Genomic DNA, 16,186 nt, shown 5'->3' on the forward strand with positions numbered 1-16,186 from the left:
TTTTCCTTTTTTTCTACTGGCTCTTCTGTGAGTTTATCTATAATAGCCTGTAAAAAATAAGTTGGTGAAGGCTATACTCCTGTGTGTGTGTGTGTGTGTGTGTGTGTGTGTAAGACTAAACTTGAGCACAGTGGGATTTCCTTCTAAGTAGAAGAGATAGGAGCATGAGAGATATGAGCATGAGCAATTGTACCAATGTTTTAGGGTTCCAGAAGTTTCACTTAAACAGCTATCTGATGTAGGAGCAAGGGGTCCATCTGATGTTATCTTCCTTGCCTCTGCCCCACCAGTCCTAATGGGAAGCAGTCACCACGACTTGGGCATCGGACAAGCTGATAATTAGGCAACCTATAATTAGTAACTCCCCAAGTTACTATTAGTTGGGCAACTAAATAACACTGTGGCTATATGTAAAAGAAGCATATACCATGCATAGCTAAACTAGCTAGGAGCCTGACCCTGCTATCTGTAACCCACAAAGTTCCCCCGCTGTGGTTATATATGAAAAGCAACAGCTGAGGTGATGCCAGTTGGAACTCAGAGCACTGACATCAGGATGAAAGCACCCTTGTGATCTCAAAGGCAGGCCTTACTTCTGAAGGTATAATCCTGCTCTTCCTATTGGCAGCAGCCTGCAAGCATGAAATAAAAACCACAGTCAATATCTAATTCTGGTGACCTCGCTGTAGCTTGGTGGTTAACTCTAATGCCAAAGCAAAAGGAAACTTGGGAATTGCAAGAGCAGAGATGGAGTTTGCTCTTCATAGGGTCAGCCTTATGTGGCGACTAGTGGAATCAAGGTCGACCAAACATTTAATAATAATAATAATAAATAATAATAATTTAATAAGATAATTTCATTTATACAGTGAAAAAAAGGAGGAAAGAAAAAAGTGAGAGAGAATATTAAAAAATACTGTTATATTACTATACATATACCATGCAGATATGTATATTATTATTATCCTAATACACATATATTCGTCAATAACCTAATATATTCTGTGCAAAGTTGCAAACTCATTCGAAATATCATTGTATCTATTCAAAAAAAGTCTGCGTCTATAAGCTGTCTGTTCATATGTTGCCATGTTGTCAAGCCATTGATTAAGGAGGATCGTATCTGTATTCTTCCAATTCATAAGTATCAGTCTAGCTCAACCAACCGTGGGAGCAGCTGACTGTAAGCCTAGTTTATCAGGAGCAACTGGCTGAAGGCTTCACTTTTCTGGCTGCTCTGCCCACCAAACAATGCTCTGGGGATCAGCAGGCTGTCACTATTTCGGCAGAATGCCAGATAGGCCACTAGCCATTCTGCTAACAGAGATATGTTGGTGGAGCAAATGAAGGGGTTGAGCTATGGGAAGCATGCGGGTGAGAAATATGGGGAGGAACACATTTGAATCTAATGCTATGCCCTCATTCCATTGCCACATACCCCATCAATTGCAGAACATTGCACAAGCTCCAGAGCTGCCATAAGACATTTTCCTCACATGGTTTTTGTATGTTGCAGAATCATAGCAGAATCATAGCACTGTGTATTTCCCCATTCCAAGACTCAGCATGTACTGGATCAAGGGTTCTTTCTAGCAATGTCGCAGTGGTGTTTCTTTAGTTTTGGCATAACGAGAGCACAGATTTACTGTACTTTTCCATGTATTAGACGAGGGTTTTTTACTCCAAAATAGTGTTTAAAAACAGAGCTCGTCTAATACACGGGCAGTACATTGGGGGACCGGGTGATTGGTTGCAGCCGCAAGCTGCAGCTTGTAAATGGCGATTTGGTGAGTGATTGGTTGCTGCGTCAAGGCCTGCCTTGGCTTGGCTGCCGCTGCGGCAATTGGGTGTTTGGTTTCCAGCTTGTGTTTGCAAATGGGCAGGTGCTTGTCGGCTTCTGCGACGCGAGCAATTCTGAGCTCTTGTCTTTAGGGTTAGTGATTGCCCCCCATGGGCAATCCCCCCAAAAGCCCAACAACTCTGCACAATCCTTCCCAAAAGCAATCCCCCCCCCCAAGACTCAGCAACTGTAGGCAATCCCCCCCCCCAAAAAGCTCAGCAACTCTGGTAATATAGCCATCTCCCCCCATTTTCTTAAATTATAGCACCCCAAAATAGGGGGTGTCGTATACATGGGGACATCCTATAGATGCAAAAGTACGGTACTCTGTCTGGCAATTAAAAGCAGCTAGCAGCAATAAAACATACAATGACAATAAACAAGGGCGTGTGGGGTGTACACATTTCTTCCCTACTGTCATCTTGAAGATGTAAAATGTACCTATTTCCATTTAACAAATATTTAGAAGCATGGAATCATAAAAAATAACTCTTGTGCTTGGGCTTCTTTGTGGTCTGACCATCAGTGCCTATCTCTCCCACCTGGGTTGCAGTTAGGGATGAAAGAATAGGTCAGTTTCTGAATCAGTTCCCAATCAGTTCAGAATCATTTTGCTTAAGGAAAAAAGTCCTCATGGAAAACAGCCAAGCTTTTAGTGCAAATTTGTTCAAATACATACATGCATGCGATTTTGCCCACTCTAAACATTTCCCCCCAAGAGATCCATAATAATAATAATAATAGTCAATGCATTTTAGTACAATAATATTTTATATGTTATTTTCACTAATATATGCATTTTTATGCACCCCTTCCCTTAATATACACATTTCTGTACACATTATTTGACTGGAGAACTGCGTCACACAATTCAGAGAATTTTTACAAAATTTGAAGGTTAACTGTGTTTTGGCTTGGCTATTGTTTCTTAAAGTGTGGATCAGGCAGGGCTCACATTAAAATCCAAATGAAATTGGTGATGAGCAGAGCACGGGGAAATACCAGCTAGCATGAGGCAACAGATTTGACACTTTTGTATCTTTCCCCATCATCTGTACCTGAAGGAAGTGTGGTCACTTGGGCATTCTAGAAAATGGTGTAAGGAAGGAAGCTTGTGTGTGTGCAGAGCCTCACACCTCTGCAAGAGAAGGCAGGGCCACCTCTTCCCTAGTAAACCTTGCAGTGCATGGGGGAACAGCCACGCACACATCTTCCTCCTCATCCCCTGCCCCATGAAATTTCTCTCACCTTCCCAGCAAAAGAGGCCTTAAAATAGCCTCTTTCACAAGGAGGAAAGATTGTCATTAAAGTTTCATATAAATTGGTTAGAGCATGGTGCACCATGATAACAGGTTCGATCCCTGCCTGGGACAGCTGCCTGTTCCTGCCTTGCAGGGGGTTGGACTAGATGATCCTCAGGGTCCCTTCCAACTCCATGATTCTACAATTCTACAAAATTTAAAATAAAAAGCACTCGATTGCCAGTGGCTGGTGTAAGTCAGCTTGTTATAGAAATAGCTTGGGTTCAAAGTAAAATATGGCTGCTCTGTGAGAATGACTTGTTACCCCATTAGTGTATGCTATTTTTATTTGGTCTGTGTTCTTCTGATTTTTATTTGGTCTGTGTTCTTCTGATTTTAACAGACACTTTGGCAACATGTCCTAGACACTTTGCAAGGAAAGACCTTCAGTGCTAATTATGGCCTCTTACTCCTTTGGGCATCTCAAGCTAATGCAATTCCTGTAAGTATGAGATAGAAAGTATGCTTCCTTCAGTGAGTAAAGTGAATCAAGGAGCCACTGGCAGGCAATTTTCTGAGCCTTCAGTTTCTTAGAAAAGTACCGTATTTTTTGCCCTATAGGACACACTTTTCCTCCTCCAAAAACGAAGGGGAAATGTGTGTGTGTCCTATGGGGCGAATGCAGGCTTTTGCTGAAGCCTGGAGAGCAAGAGGGATCGGTGCGCACCGACCCCTCTCGCTCTCCAGGCTTCAGGAAGCTATCCACAAGCCTTGGGAGCCCGTGGGAGTTCCCGCCGGTCTCCCCCAGCTTGCGCAGAGATGCCTCTTATCCCGAAGCCCCATCGTGCTGAGCAGTCGCGCCGGGGCTTCGGGTAGCTCTGTGCAAGCTGCGGGAGGTCTCCCACGGCTTGCGGAGCACAGCCTGTTCCGGGGGCTGGGGTTTGGGGAAGCTCGGGCTTCCCCCGCCCCAACCTCGCGCCTGGGGGGGGGACAAAAAAAATTCTTTATCCCCCCCCCTTATGGGCCGGAGCGCCCTATGGTGCGAAATATACGGTAAGTCTCTAGCCCTTCCAGGAAGAAAGTTATGAAACAATGTGCAATTTCTATGTATTTTCTTTCAAATGACCTGGGCTAGCTGCTCCTGTGTTGATGTTTATAGCCAGTGAGTGAAGTCAGGCATGTGACTGATAAGGTGATTTGTTTGAACACCAGGAAATCAGAATAATTGCACCAGGGCCCATGCCAGCAACCGGGGCCCCAGACTCTGAGGTCGCATTTTTTAAAAGAGTAAGTCTCTTGTCCTTATAGAAAGAAAGGTATTAAGCAGCCTTCTAAGTTGGGGTCTGATAAAAGCAGAGACTGGTGTAACTTTTTCTCACTCTGTTTTTTTAAAAAAATGATATTTATTGAGAATTTAAAATTACAAAAAAGAGAAGAAAAAAAGAAAAAGGAAAAAAGATAGACAAAAAAAAGGAATTCAACAATACAAGTCAATAAAAAGAAAAAAGGGAAAAAACAAAACACACAATACATCAAAACCAAAAACAAAAGCAGACAAAAAATTTAAAAACCAAATCCAATATTCCCAAATCTTTATCTTTCATTAACTTGTTTCATCGACCTCCTCACACCTTCCTCACACCTTCCTTTTTTGTATTCTAGTTATTAATTATCTCAGCAAATCCTTTCCATCTTTCACTATATTCTGTCATTAAATTACCTTAATTTATTTTAACCTTATCTTACCATAAAAAGCGCTAAACTTAAAACTTAAAACTTATTTATACATAATTCCTTAAAGCATTTCTACTAAAGCCAAATAGTTTCATTCCAACATTTTTTCTAACACTCATTAATTTTACAAAAATTCTCTAAATGAATTTTGTAAACTTTCTTCTAATCTTCATCCATCGTCTCTTCTTCCTGGTCTCGGGTTTTGTCAGTCTTTTCTATCCCTTCCATCTAGTCCATCAACCTGGTGACCTTCTATCCGAGGCTCTTAAGTCTTTTCCATGTCCCTTCTGCAGGTCTTCTTCATGTTTATACCTGCACTTTACTTTGTCTTCTGCTGATCTTATTCTTAATTTCCTTCCTTTCTCACTGAGGGGTAGATCTCGGGGAGACTCCAACTTGACAGTATCTTTATCCCTTCTCGACAGGTCAGCCCATTCTCCATATTCAGCACTGAAATCCAAAAGATATTTGAAGGCATATTTCAAAGTCCCTCCAAGGTTAAGGGCCCCTACAACTCCAAACTCCCCCTGGCCCAAAATCAGATCCCAAATGTCAAAACATCCCTGCATAGGGGGGTCTATCCAACTTCCCATCTCCAAACCAAACAGTACTCCGTCTCCCCAAATTTGACTTTTTCCAGGTTCAGTCGTCAGAAACAACAACTTATGTTCCTGCAAGGCCGCAACTCTCTCCATTTCTGTTACTTGAGGTTCAGCAACAACCTCCTCCTTTGTCTTCTGCACAACTTGCTCCATTTCTATTACTTGAGGTTCAGCAACAACCTCCTCCTTTGTCTCCTGCACAACTTGCCCTGTCAAAGCAAATTCCTGGATTGGTTCCTGCTTGGTTTCTATATAGGTATTCACTGTTTGTCCAAAATTGCTAACTGCAACAGTCATCAAATCCATCTTCTCGTGTAGCTGTTCCAGTAAAGCGCTTGTCTTGCAAAAAGCAAGCACTAAAACTTCTTCTGCGCACATTCTTATTCAAGGTCAAATGTCTGGTTCTCACGATCTTTAATCTCCACAGCTGTAGAATTCCCCAGATCGACTCCGGCAACAGTTTCACAAGCTCCCTCTAGAGGAAACAATTTCTGTTTGTATCCGTCTTTTTAAAAGCAGATCCAGCAACAAAGTTCCTTTCGTTTTTCAGATATTTTGTTCCTTTTAAGTGCAAAAGGAAACATTGGAATCAATATGTTTCTCTTTTTTAACCATTTTTCAAAACACGTTTTCTTCACAGTCAATGAACTTCCCCAAAGCGTCTGTCTCTGACACCCCGTTCCCAGGTTCAAGACGGTGGAAATTTATCTTTCTTTACTCTCTCTCCTGCAGGTTTAAACAGTCTAGGGTTTCCCCCCTCTTCTCCTGCTTCCAAGGGGGGTTGGTAGTTTTAAATGATGGAAATTTAGTCCTTTACAAACGACTTTCCAGACTTTAGCTTGCAATGTCTTTGCTTCAATCTATTTACAAAAAAGGAAGGCGGACTTCCTGTTTAGACCTTCCCGCTTCGGTACCAAATTAAGATGTTTCATAGTCCAATTTTCCGTTCTACTCACGGGCAGTTGTTTAAAATCCAATTGTCCACAGGAAAAGGTCAGCACTCTCCGGCAACAGCAATGCGGCTTCACTCCATGAAAAGAGCAGTCAATTCGAAGCACCGCGCCGCTCACCCCACGTTGCTCCGGATCCCCAAAACCGGGTTTCCCCGCGAGTAGGGGAGGCGCAAAAGGTGCCGGCCGAATCCCACGTCCACAGGCTTCTCCCGCCTGTGGTTTTTAGTGGGTCTCCACCTCGCCGTGGCGGTCCAGACCCTAGTTTCACGAAGCGGATTCCTCCCGGTCAGAGGAAATCCGCCATTGCCGGAGGTGCTAACCTGGAAGTCCAAAAACAGTCGAGTCTAATAAAAATTACATTTGGCTAGATCACGTACATACTGCTGCCAGAACACCAGATATAGTAAACTACTCCCCTCAGGAGGAGATGGGATGGGGGATATCAAATTTAGAATTTTATTATGAAGTGTTCCAGTTGAAATATTTAATAGATATTGTTTATAATGATAAGATCAAATGGTTAGGATGGAGATTGAAATAAATAATGGAATAGGAAGAGAGGGGATCTTTATCAGAGATATACAGATGGCATGTAAGAAGACGACAGGACCTAGGAAAATAGCTCCAGCAATTTGGAAGAAGTGGAATAAGAAATGGATGCCTATATATTCAAAGTGAGCTCCATTAAAATATATAGATAAGAGTGATACTGATTCTGGATGGTGGAAGAAATTAGAAGAACATGGATTTAATAAATTAAAAGATGTGTTAGATGAAGACGGGAAGTTAAGGACAAAAAATAGCATTTTGGAGAAAGTAGGAAAACAATATTGGTTGGAAGTGCAAGGGCTATATAAATTAATAGAAGGGGGGGAAATAGAGGATATGATGAGGTCAGGATCCGTAACTGATGAAATACTTAACAGAGAAAGGGATAGCAAGCATGGTATATAAATTAATGATGAGAAGTAAGGAAAGGATGATAAGGATAATTCAGAATAAATGGGAGCGGGAAGGGCTGTTTCATTTGAATACGGTCCAAGAGATGATGAAGAGTACAGATAAAATAAAAAGAATAAGATAAATATAAAGAATTAAGTAGGAAATTCCTATTGAAATGGTATAGAACCCCGGTGCAACTGGCATATATAGTTAAAGGATTGAGTCCTAAGTGTTGGCATTGTGGTCAAGAGTTAGGGTATATGCACATATGTGATGGGAGTGCATTTGTGTAAAGGAATATTGGCAAAAGATTATATAGGTTATTTCTGATGTATTTCAGGTTAAAATAGAAGTCAATAGAGAAATGCTTATCTCAGGAATACTGGAGAATAGTAAAATAGAAAGAAAAGAGCAAGATTGGTATAAAATTATGATCTTAGCTGGTATGCTTGTTATTGTATTAGGATGGAAAGAAAATGATAAATGGACAATGGAAAAATGGAATGACTATGTTTTTGAATATATACAATCTGATATATTTGAACAGGTAATGACGGAAGATACATGGGAAAACAAATGTCAAAAGATTTTGGATAAAAGGACAAGTTATAGGAACTGGATAGCACGGGGGGAAGCCAACCCAAGCATCCAAATTAGAATGAATAATCTGTGCACATGGTTAAAGATATGAAGAAAGAACAAGTTTTGGGGGGAGGGGTAAAGGGGAGGGAGGAAGGGGGGATAAAAAAAATAGGATAAATGAGTAGGGACAAAAGTATATACTGTTATGTATAACTAATAGGAGGATGGTTTTGATGCATGTTATTGTTAGATTTTCAACTGAATGATTTTTTTTGTAAATTATTCGACATCCCTAGATGAAAGTGTGATCATAAAGAATGGGGGGAAATAATAATAATAAGAAGAACTTTAAAAACAAACAAATGTACATACTGTTTAATCATTAGGAAGAGAATAAGAGGAGTCCTGGCTGTCTAGTCCCATCGTGTACAATGAGATGCTCCTGAAAGCCCACTAGAAGGACATGAGGGTTATAGCCGCTGATATTCAGAGCCTTGCTACCTCTAAATATAGCAGGTTAGCCACTTAGACTAGGAGCCATTGATAAACGCATTCCATGTGAATCTGTCCAATCCCACTTTAAAGACATCTGAGGTAGTGGCTGTCAGCACTCACAGTGACAAATTCTATGGGTTAATGTGTAATTTCCTCAGGTCATTCTATGACCATTTCCTCTGGTCTTTCTTTAGGTTTCATTCTGGACACTAGCATTTATTCTCTCTCAACCTTCTGTTTACAAAAAAGTCATGGATGAACTAGAACCGGTTTATAGAAAATCAGGTGAATATGCCAAAATGCCTTACTATGACATCGGAACTGTTTGGGACAGTCTGCATATCTGCATCTATGTGCATCTATCATAGGCTTTGATCTGAAGGATTTCACCAAATTAATTTAGACATAGCAGTAAGCAGTGAATTGGTATTGGATGCAATCTGAGGATCACAACATGCTTATTGTTTTAGTGTTGAGACATATGCCCCAGGTACTTCTTGATATTGAAGTAGACATTTTTATAACTACACTTATGTTCAAACTGCGATTAATCTACGCACATATCTTAGTTTTGGGTTTTTTTAATCACATGGGGATTGGCCAGAAGAATACGCTTGTGAAGAAGTGTCAAATCCTGCCTATTATTAAACATACATGTCTATTGGAAAACCTTGTGTATGAACTTGTCACCCAAGTATCCCTTTAAACACACCTTGAGAGGAGGGGGAACTTTTGGTAGAGATGAACCAGGCACTGTCCTTGAATGGGTCTGAATAGTTTGTGTGTAACCCAAGAATGTAGGTCCAGACCTGACTAAAGCAAAACTTTCTTTTAGTGCAAGAAAAGAGAGAAACAAAATTATTTGGGTGCGTGGCAGCATTAATTATGAATATTGTAATCTATTCATAACTCTAAACTAAGACATAAAAGGTCCCTACTCCTACAAGAAGTAACAGGTGCCAGAAATTATATCTTCTAGACTGAAGAGTGTAGGGAGTGGTATACAGTAGCATCTGTGAAGAATATACCATATTTTTTCATGAATAAGATGCCCCCATGTATAAGGCGCCCCCTATTTTGGGGGACTCCAAATTAATAAAACACCCCTCAGCACTGTGTATAAGACATGCTCCAATTTTAAACCTTGTTTTTTTGGTAAAAAAAACCCTAGTCTTATACACAGAAAAATATGGTACTTTCTAACACTATAGGCCAATGACTTGTTCTGCTATCTTGAACAATGGGATTTTCCTGCCAAGCATGAGGGAAGCTGCCAAGGAGATAAGATAAAAACTCTTGTCATGAACTCATTGTATTTTGGGGAACTCACAAATTTATTAATTAATTTATTGCAAGTTGAAATGCCTGAATCCTTGTCATGTCAAATGAGTGAAACCCACAGTGGGTAAAAAAAGGAGAAGGGTGCCTGTTATGAACCAAGTGCTGCAAATGAACCAAGTGCTGGTCTGCCAAAGGCATCCACCTAGCACTGCCTTGCACTTTCTAAGCAAGCAAGCAAGGCCCAACCCTCTACTGCAGTTTACAACCCACTTGTTGAGTAAGATTATAGGGCACTTGATATGGTAGGGCTGCCAGAGAGGAGAGTGAATCAATATTGTTTCAACTGTTTAACATTTGTAACTTCTCCTCCAAAATTTGATCGTAGTCACACCATCTTTCTCTCATTATACTTAACCTGAGTTCTACTGCTCTCATTAAGAGTTCCCACTCTTGCATGACTGTGAATTCACATAAAGATATGGGAAAGCTTGCAGTGTTTCAGTAACTGGACTTTTGTATGTGACTTTTGCAGGTAAAGAAAACATCCAGTTATCTGAAGATGACCTAAAAAAGTTCCCATTTATCAAGTGGTGTATTTTGGAAACAATACGATTAAGGGCACCAGGTGCCATCATCAAGAAAGTGATCGCTCCAATGACAATTCAAGTAAGGTTTTCTTAATGACGGTAATAGTGTACCACAGTTCTTCATTCAATAATCTTCAAAATGAATATGTTGTTGAATGTATGAAACATACAGATACACATAGAAATTCCTGTCAAGTCATCTATTTAGCACAAAGGACACCCTCTCCAGCCTCTTTCCCTGTCTTGAAGATAATGAGGGATGCTGAAATTTATGTGAGATTCTACTCCAATGAAGGCATCATAGAGAAAAGCTAGCAAGTACAGTACATCTTCGTGTTTAGGGTCCGGCTAACTATCAATTATTACCTAAGTGCATCACTTTATTAGTGACCTCATATAGACAGGATTATCTGCTGTGTTCTTGTGAAATAATTATGTTTATAAATGACTGGCTTTGTTGGAACAGAGTTTGAAGTGTGCATTAGGCAGCCCAGTTTAGGGAAGTTTTTAATGTTTGATGTTTTATTGTATTTTTAATATTTTGTTGGAAGCTGCCTAGAGTAGCTGGGGAAACTGCCTAGAGTAGCTGCCTAGAGTAGCTGGGTGGAGTATAAATAAATATATTGTTGTTATTGTTGTTGTTGTTGTTGTTGTTGTTGTTGTTGTTAAGAGCATGTTCTTCTGCTTTTAGAATTTTGTTATCCCTGCTGGTGACCTGCTGGCCTTGTCTCCATATTGGATTCATAGAAACCCCAAATATTTTCCTGAGCCCAATACTTTTAAACCAGTAAGTTATAACATGGGAGCCGTTTGTTTTTCTCTTTTCTCACTAGCTGATGTGGAGTGTAGTATGTATGTATGTATGTATGTATGTATGTATGTATGTATGTATTTGATGCTGGTTGCATTTTTAGCCCACCTTTGCCAAAAAACTTAAGCAACCCTGTGAGGGAGGTTAGGCTGAGTGGCTGTGTGTGGTGACATCGCCCCTTTAAGACTGGTTTATGGGAATGGGTTAGGGGCTTCCAATCCCGCCTGCCTTAATGGAGGCAGCCCCCCCCCGACAGCAGGCAAACAAAAAACAAGGATGACAGAGGGCAAATCTTCCTTGCAAATTACCCCAAGGGACGGGGGAATGGACTTCACTTGCAGTTCATCTCAGTACCTGGCTCTCGGTCCAGCATGGAATGTGGGAGGCAGGGAGGCACTGAGTGCAAAAGTACTTCTCCTGGCAAAACCCCTCCCACGCTGCCGTGAAGAAGCAGAGGTTCTCGGTTTCCGGCCACACCCACGATTCATGGCGCTAGCTCTCCTCTGCCCTCTGGGGAAAGCAGGGGAAAGCCAGGATTTATGAGGCAAAATTCCTGGCAATGCTCCTGGGGGGTTCTGGGGAGTTCACTGCATCCTGCGGTGCCGCTTATTCACATCTCTGCCTGGAGTGTGTCCCTGCCATGGACGAGCCGCCATCCATCAGCAGCATGATTGGAGAATGGTTCCTCAAGAATTCAGAATATTGGCATTAATTATGGGGCGCTCCTGAAGCGGCATATGATAATGGGCTGCAACTAACCAGCTACCGAATGGACTGGACGTGAGCTATGAAGGTATCTGAATGACTTTGAACAAGCACGAAATTTCTTACAACAGTAAGGAACAATGATTGGGGGGGGCAATGTTTGCTTTCGTGTTTTTTTAAGGGTCTTTTATTTTCTGACCACCTCCCCACAAAATGGAAGAATCGTGTGCAGGCGTTATGATGTTATCTGATATCAAGAAATGTGGGAGCCATTGATTTATGCTCTATAAAGGGTTTTACAATGCTTTTCTATACCCTCCCCTCTCGAACGTATGGATTTTATATAAATTATTCTTGGACTTGATCTGTAGTGAGATGAGATTTGCAAGGATGAGGGTCTGCTAATTGCACTGGGGCGGGGGATTTTATATGTGTCTTTGATTTTTAACTGTGGGCTGTGGAAAATAATCCCCAGAGTTTTAATGACGGAATGGTCATCTTGTCGGGGATTTATTTATGGCTCAGTGTGTCCTTGAAGAACGGAAGGACTGCTTTCAAAGGAGTCCTTAAAGGAGTAGAATGTGAATGGACAATGAATTATGGCAGTTAATCCCTCTACACACCAGACGTGAGAAAAGAGTGCCTGAAGGGCTGCACATGGGAAATGGACTTTTATGTGTTTGGGAAACAACAGAAGAACTGACTGCAAGGCAACAAGAGCAGATAGCTATATAAATGGATTAAAACGAATAGAAGGATGAAAAGATGATTAAATAAGAACAATGAAGCAGCAACATCAGGAAGAATTGGACATATTTGCAACAGGAGCTGGAAGCCTTTTTTTTAATGTTTAAATAATTTGGATTGATTTGTTAAAATTTGGAAAACAAGTTTAAAAATTTAAAAAGAAGCAGAGGTTCTCCATTTAATTGGATCTTTAATTGGCTTTAAAGTACAGTGGTACATCTGGTTACGTACTTAATTCGTTCCGGAGGTCTGTTCTTAACCTGAAACTGTTCTTAACCTGAAGCAGCACTTTATCTAATGGGGCCTCCCGCTGCCACCATGCGATTTTTGCTCTCATCCTGAAGCAAAGTTCTTAACCCAAGGTACTATTTCTGGGTTAGCGGAGTCTGTAACCTGAAGCGTCTGTAACCTGAAGCGTATGTAACCCGAGGTACCACTGTACCAGCATGTGATGGAAAAGGGTTGCAACAACATACTGCTGAATATACTAACTACAGGGATCAAAGGTTTGAATTAAGATTTTCTGTGGCATGAGAGTCGGTTGGAGAGAAGGAAGCATTTATATATTTATGATCTGGCAACCCTTTGTGTGTGCTACTGACGGAATGTAATCTAAGATGAAGTTTAATTGAGCCATAAATCTCTTGCTGGAAGGAAAAGAATTTAGGAACTGTGATAAGAACACTGCAGAGATTCTGGGAGCTGGAAAGGAGTATTAAATCTTCAGCACATTCGAAAACTGCTCACCTTTTCCGAGGCTGAGGGGGAAATGGCAAAGATCTGTGGCATGTTTTACTAGTGAGACAGAATGGTTTCTAGCAGACTGCTGCCTGTTCCGAGACATCGAAGCAAGGGACGGAGAGATAAGACCTCTGAGAAACTTGGAGATTCAGTTCTGCCCAAAGCCATGATGGGAGAAAACAACAGCTAAGAAGTGAAAGAGACAACATCATATATGGACAGAAGAAATATCCATGGATATAACAGTTTTCACACACAGGGCAGAATAAAGATAATAGTTTGAGTTCCTCACTTGAAGCTTTATAAATTTATATATTACAACATCAAAAATGGAAACCATTAATTATGTAGCTGTTGACTAAGGGATTATTATTATAACTGAAATGTAATTGACAATTAAGTTTATGGGACGCAGTGATATAGGATTGGAAATGCACCCAAACCACCATGCGGGGAACCACTTTAACTAAAATGTATTAATTGGAAGTTGATTGGCACTTTGATAATTGTATAATTTGGGATTTAATTGTTATTATTATAATTTGGCTATTATTGGGGGTATATTGGAAAACTAATTAAAAAATGATTCTTTAAAAATTATATGGAAATGAGTTAGAACCTCAGAGATAATGAGCTTAGATACAGCTGTTTCCCGTTAAGGCTTCAAGACCGGTGTCACAAGGTAATTGGGTGGAAGAGGTGAATGCCCTTGGTCTAAGTCCCCATAAAACCTGGGTTGGTGGGAGCTCTTGGCAGCCAGCCAAGCAGAGGCTGGGCTTCTGACAGCATCTTGTTCCGTTGCTCAGCCTACTGAGATTTAAGTGTGTTTATGTTAATTAGCTGGATAAGTTAGTGTTTGTTGTTTTCTTACCTTTTGAGCTATTTGGAGTTTCTCTCTTTCATAGGGTTTTGTTTTAGTAAAACCTGTGGATGATTTTATGAAATTTGGTCTGGTCTGAACTCCTGAACCCTTTAATTTTGACCATGTTTTTTGGAGCAAGGGTCATCCACCACACCGTGACTGACCCAAGGGAGCCAGGGAGCTTCATGGTTGACTGGGAATTTGAACACTGGTCTTCCAGCTTGTAGTCCAACATGAATGACTACAAGGCACTGACTTTCTGTGTGGACATGGTTCTCATGGAGCAGGCATTTCCAACACACTGATCACGATTGACTTGGGAATCACTGACCAATTTTCATCAGTCGCAGGCTGAGAAAGAAAAGCCTTTCTCTGCAGCCTGGGACGCAGCAGCAGCCGCTGCTACTGTCAGTCTCATGCAAGCCTCAGCTCCTCCTCCTCCTCCTCCTCCTCCTCCTCCTCCAGCCATGGAAGTAGGCTTGCCTTCCTTCCCCAATGCCTGCTCTGCACTGTGCTCGGGGGGGGGGGGGTAGAGCGCCAGTGGTGGTGTGAGGGGGACGCAGTGCCCTGAGGGAGGGCTGGGATGTTTGTGGGGGCAGGGTGATCCTGTGGGGTACTAACTTAGGGGTGGGTGCAATAACATGATTGAATGAAAAGCTCCAGAAGCAGAAAGACTGAGGTGGAGGGAGAGAGTGAGGATGCTGTGTGTGTGGGAGGCAGGGGGAGGGAGGGAGAACAGGGAGGGAGGGAGGGAGGGAGGGAGGGAGGGAGGGAGGGAGGGAAAGAGTTAACACAGAGAGAGAGAAGCTGGTTCCTCAGATCTGTGCAAACTAATATAAAAATACAGTTTGACTTTTCTCACTTGCTTAGTTACGGTACTTGTTCATATTTAATAAACTTAAATGACTTTGGAGGGTGGTAGATCACTGCCAGTTTTTGAGACTTGTTGGTAGACTGCAGCCTACTTGAGGTTGGACTTGCCTACCATAGAGGAACTTGAATGCTTCTCCTTAGGCACGGCTAAAGGTCATAACAGCTTGTACCCCATAATAGTTTGTACTGAGGAAAGTATTGGGGAGAGGAGAATTATTTAAAAAATAACCACAACCATGGGTATTGAAAGTACACCTTTTATTCAAATGAGAGCCAAGTTCTTGTTTACATTGCTATCACAAGGATTCTTGGGATTCTAAGAGAAGCTTTTGAGCGTTAAAACATCTGCAGCCGCACTTGCTGCACTTTAAGCTTCCCTGCTATCTCTCTTCCGGATCTAGAATTTATGAATGTTTAAAATAAACTCACAAAAGTAGCTTCTTACTCCATGCTTAGCCAAATAGAAGGTCATGTTTGTTATTAAGCTTATTTACCACAAAGTTGATTTTGAGAAAGGGAATTTTCATCACACAGGATCGCTGGAAAGAAGCAAATTTAGAGAAAAATGTTTCCTTGGAAGGTTTTGTGGCATTTGGAGGAGGAGGACACCAGTGTCCAGGAAGGTCAGTAAAACAGCTGGAGTTTATTTCTTAAACTCTTTAGAGAGCGACTCTACTCCTATAACTTCATTCCCTCTTAACAACAAAGCTGCACAGATGATTTTGTTTTTTCAAAAAGGATTGAAAAGTTTATTACTGTTACAAGCTATTACAGCAGATACCTTGATGGAGGTCTTCCAAAGTTGAATGGTAAAGGCAATGCTGGATAATGTGGCATGTAGGAATGTCTTGCAGTTTCTCTGAATTTACAGTTTCCTTGCCACCTTCTGAAGCTGTGTAAAGTTAATTTCAGTTGCTCCATACAGTGGTACCTCGGTTTAAGAACAGTCCTGTTTATGAACTATTCGGTTTACGAACTCCGCAAAACTGGAAGTAGTGTCCCAGTTTGTGAACTTTACCTCGGTCTAAGAATGGAATCCGAACGGTGGAAGGGTATGGATTGGCGGGAGGCCTCATTAGGGAAAGCGCACTTCAGTTTAAGAACAGATTCGGTTTAAGAACGGAGTTCCAGAACAGATTAAGTTCGTAAACCGAGGTACCACTGTATACTTATTTCAATATTTGGTCACA

General features: G+C 41.3%; 1 protein-coding gene across 8 annotated transcripts in view; it reads left to right on the plus strand.

The window, feature by feature from the left end:
* Positions 1-16,186, plus strand: part of CYP39A1 (cytochrome P450 family 39 subfamily A member 1) — a 72,571-nt gene that overhangs the window by 28,995 nt on the left and 27,390 nt on the right. For 4 of the 8 annotated variants that reach the window (XR_014523947.1, XR_014523948.1, XM_083495222.1 and 1 more), the window contains exons 6-10: positions 3,485-3,583; positions 8,584-8,674; positions 10,203-10,336; positions 10,949-11,044; positions 15,531-15,619. Coding sequence is in view for 6 of the 8 variants with exons in the window: in XM_083495222.1 (XP_083351348.1) it covers positions 3,485-3,583; positions 8,584-8,674; positions 10,203-10,336; positions 10,949-11,044; positions 15,531-15,619 (509 nt within the window). In the remaining 2 variants the exon portion in view is untranslated. The remainder of the gene's footprint in view (positions 1-3,484; positions 3,584-8,583; positions 8,675-10,202; positions 10,337-10,948; positions 11,045-15,530; positions 15,620-16,186) is intronic. The other 4 variants (XM_083495225.1, XM_083495221.1, XM_083495223.1 and 1 more) reach the window with 1 other exon arrangement.

This window comes from Podarcis liolepis (genome assembly GCF_965112155.1).
Source record: "Podarcis liolepis genome assembly, chromosome: 3".
Lineage (NCBI taxonomy): Eukaryota > Metazoa > Chordata > Lepidosauria > Squamata > Lacertidae > Podarcis > Podarcis liolepis.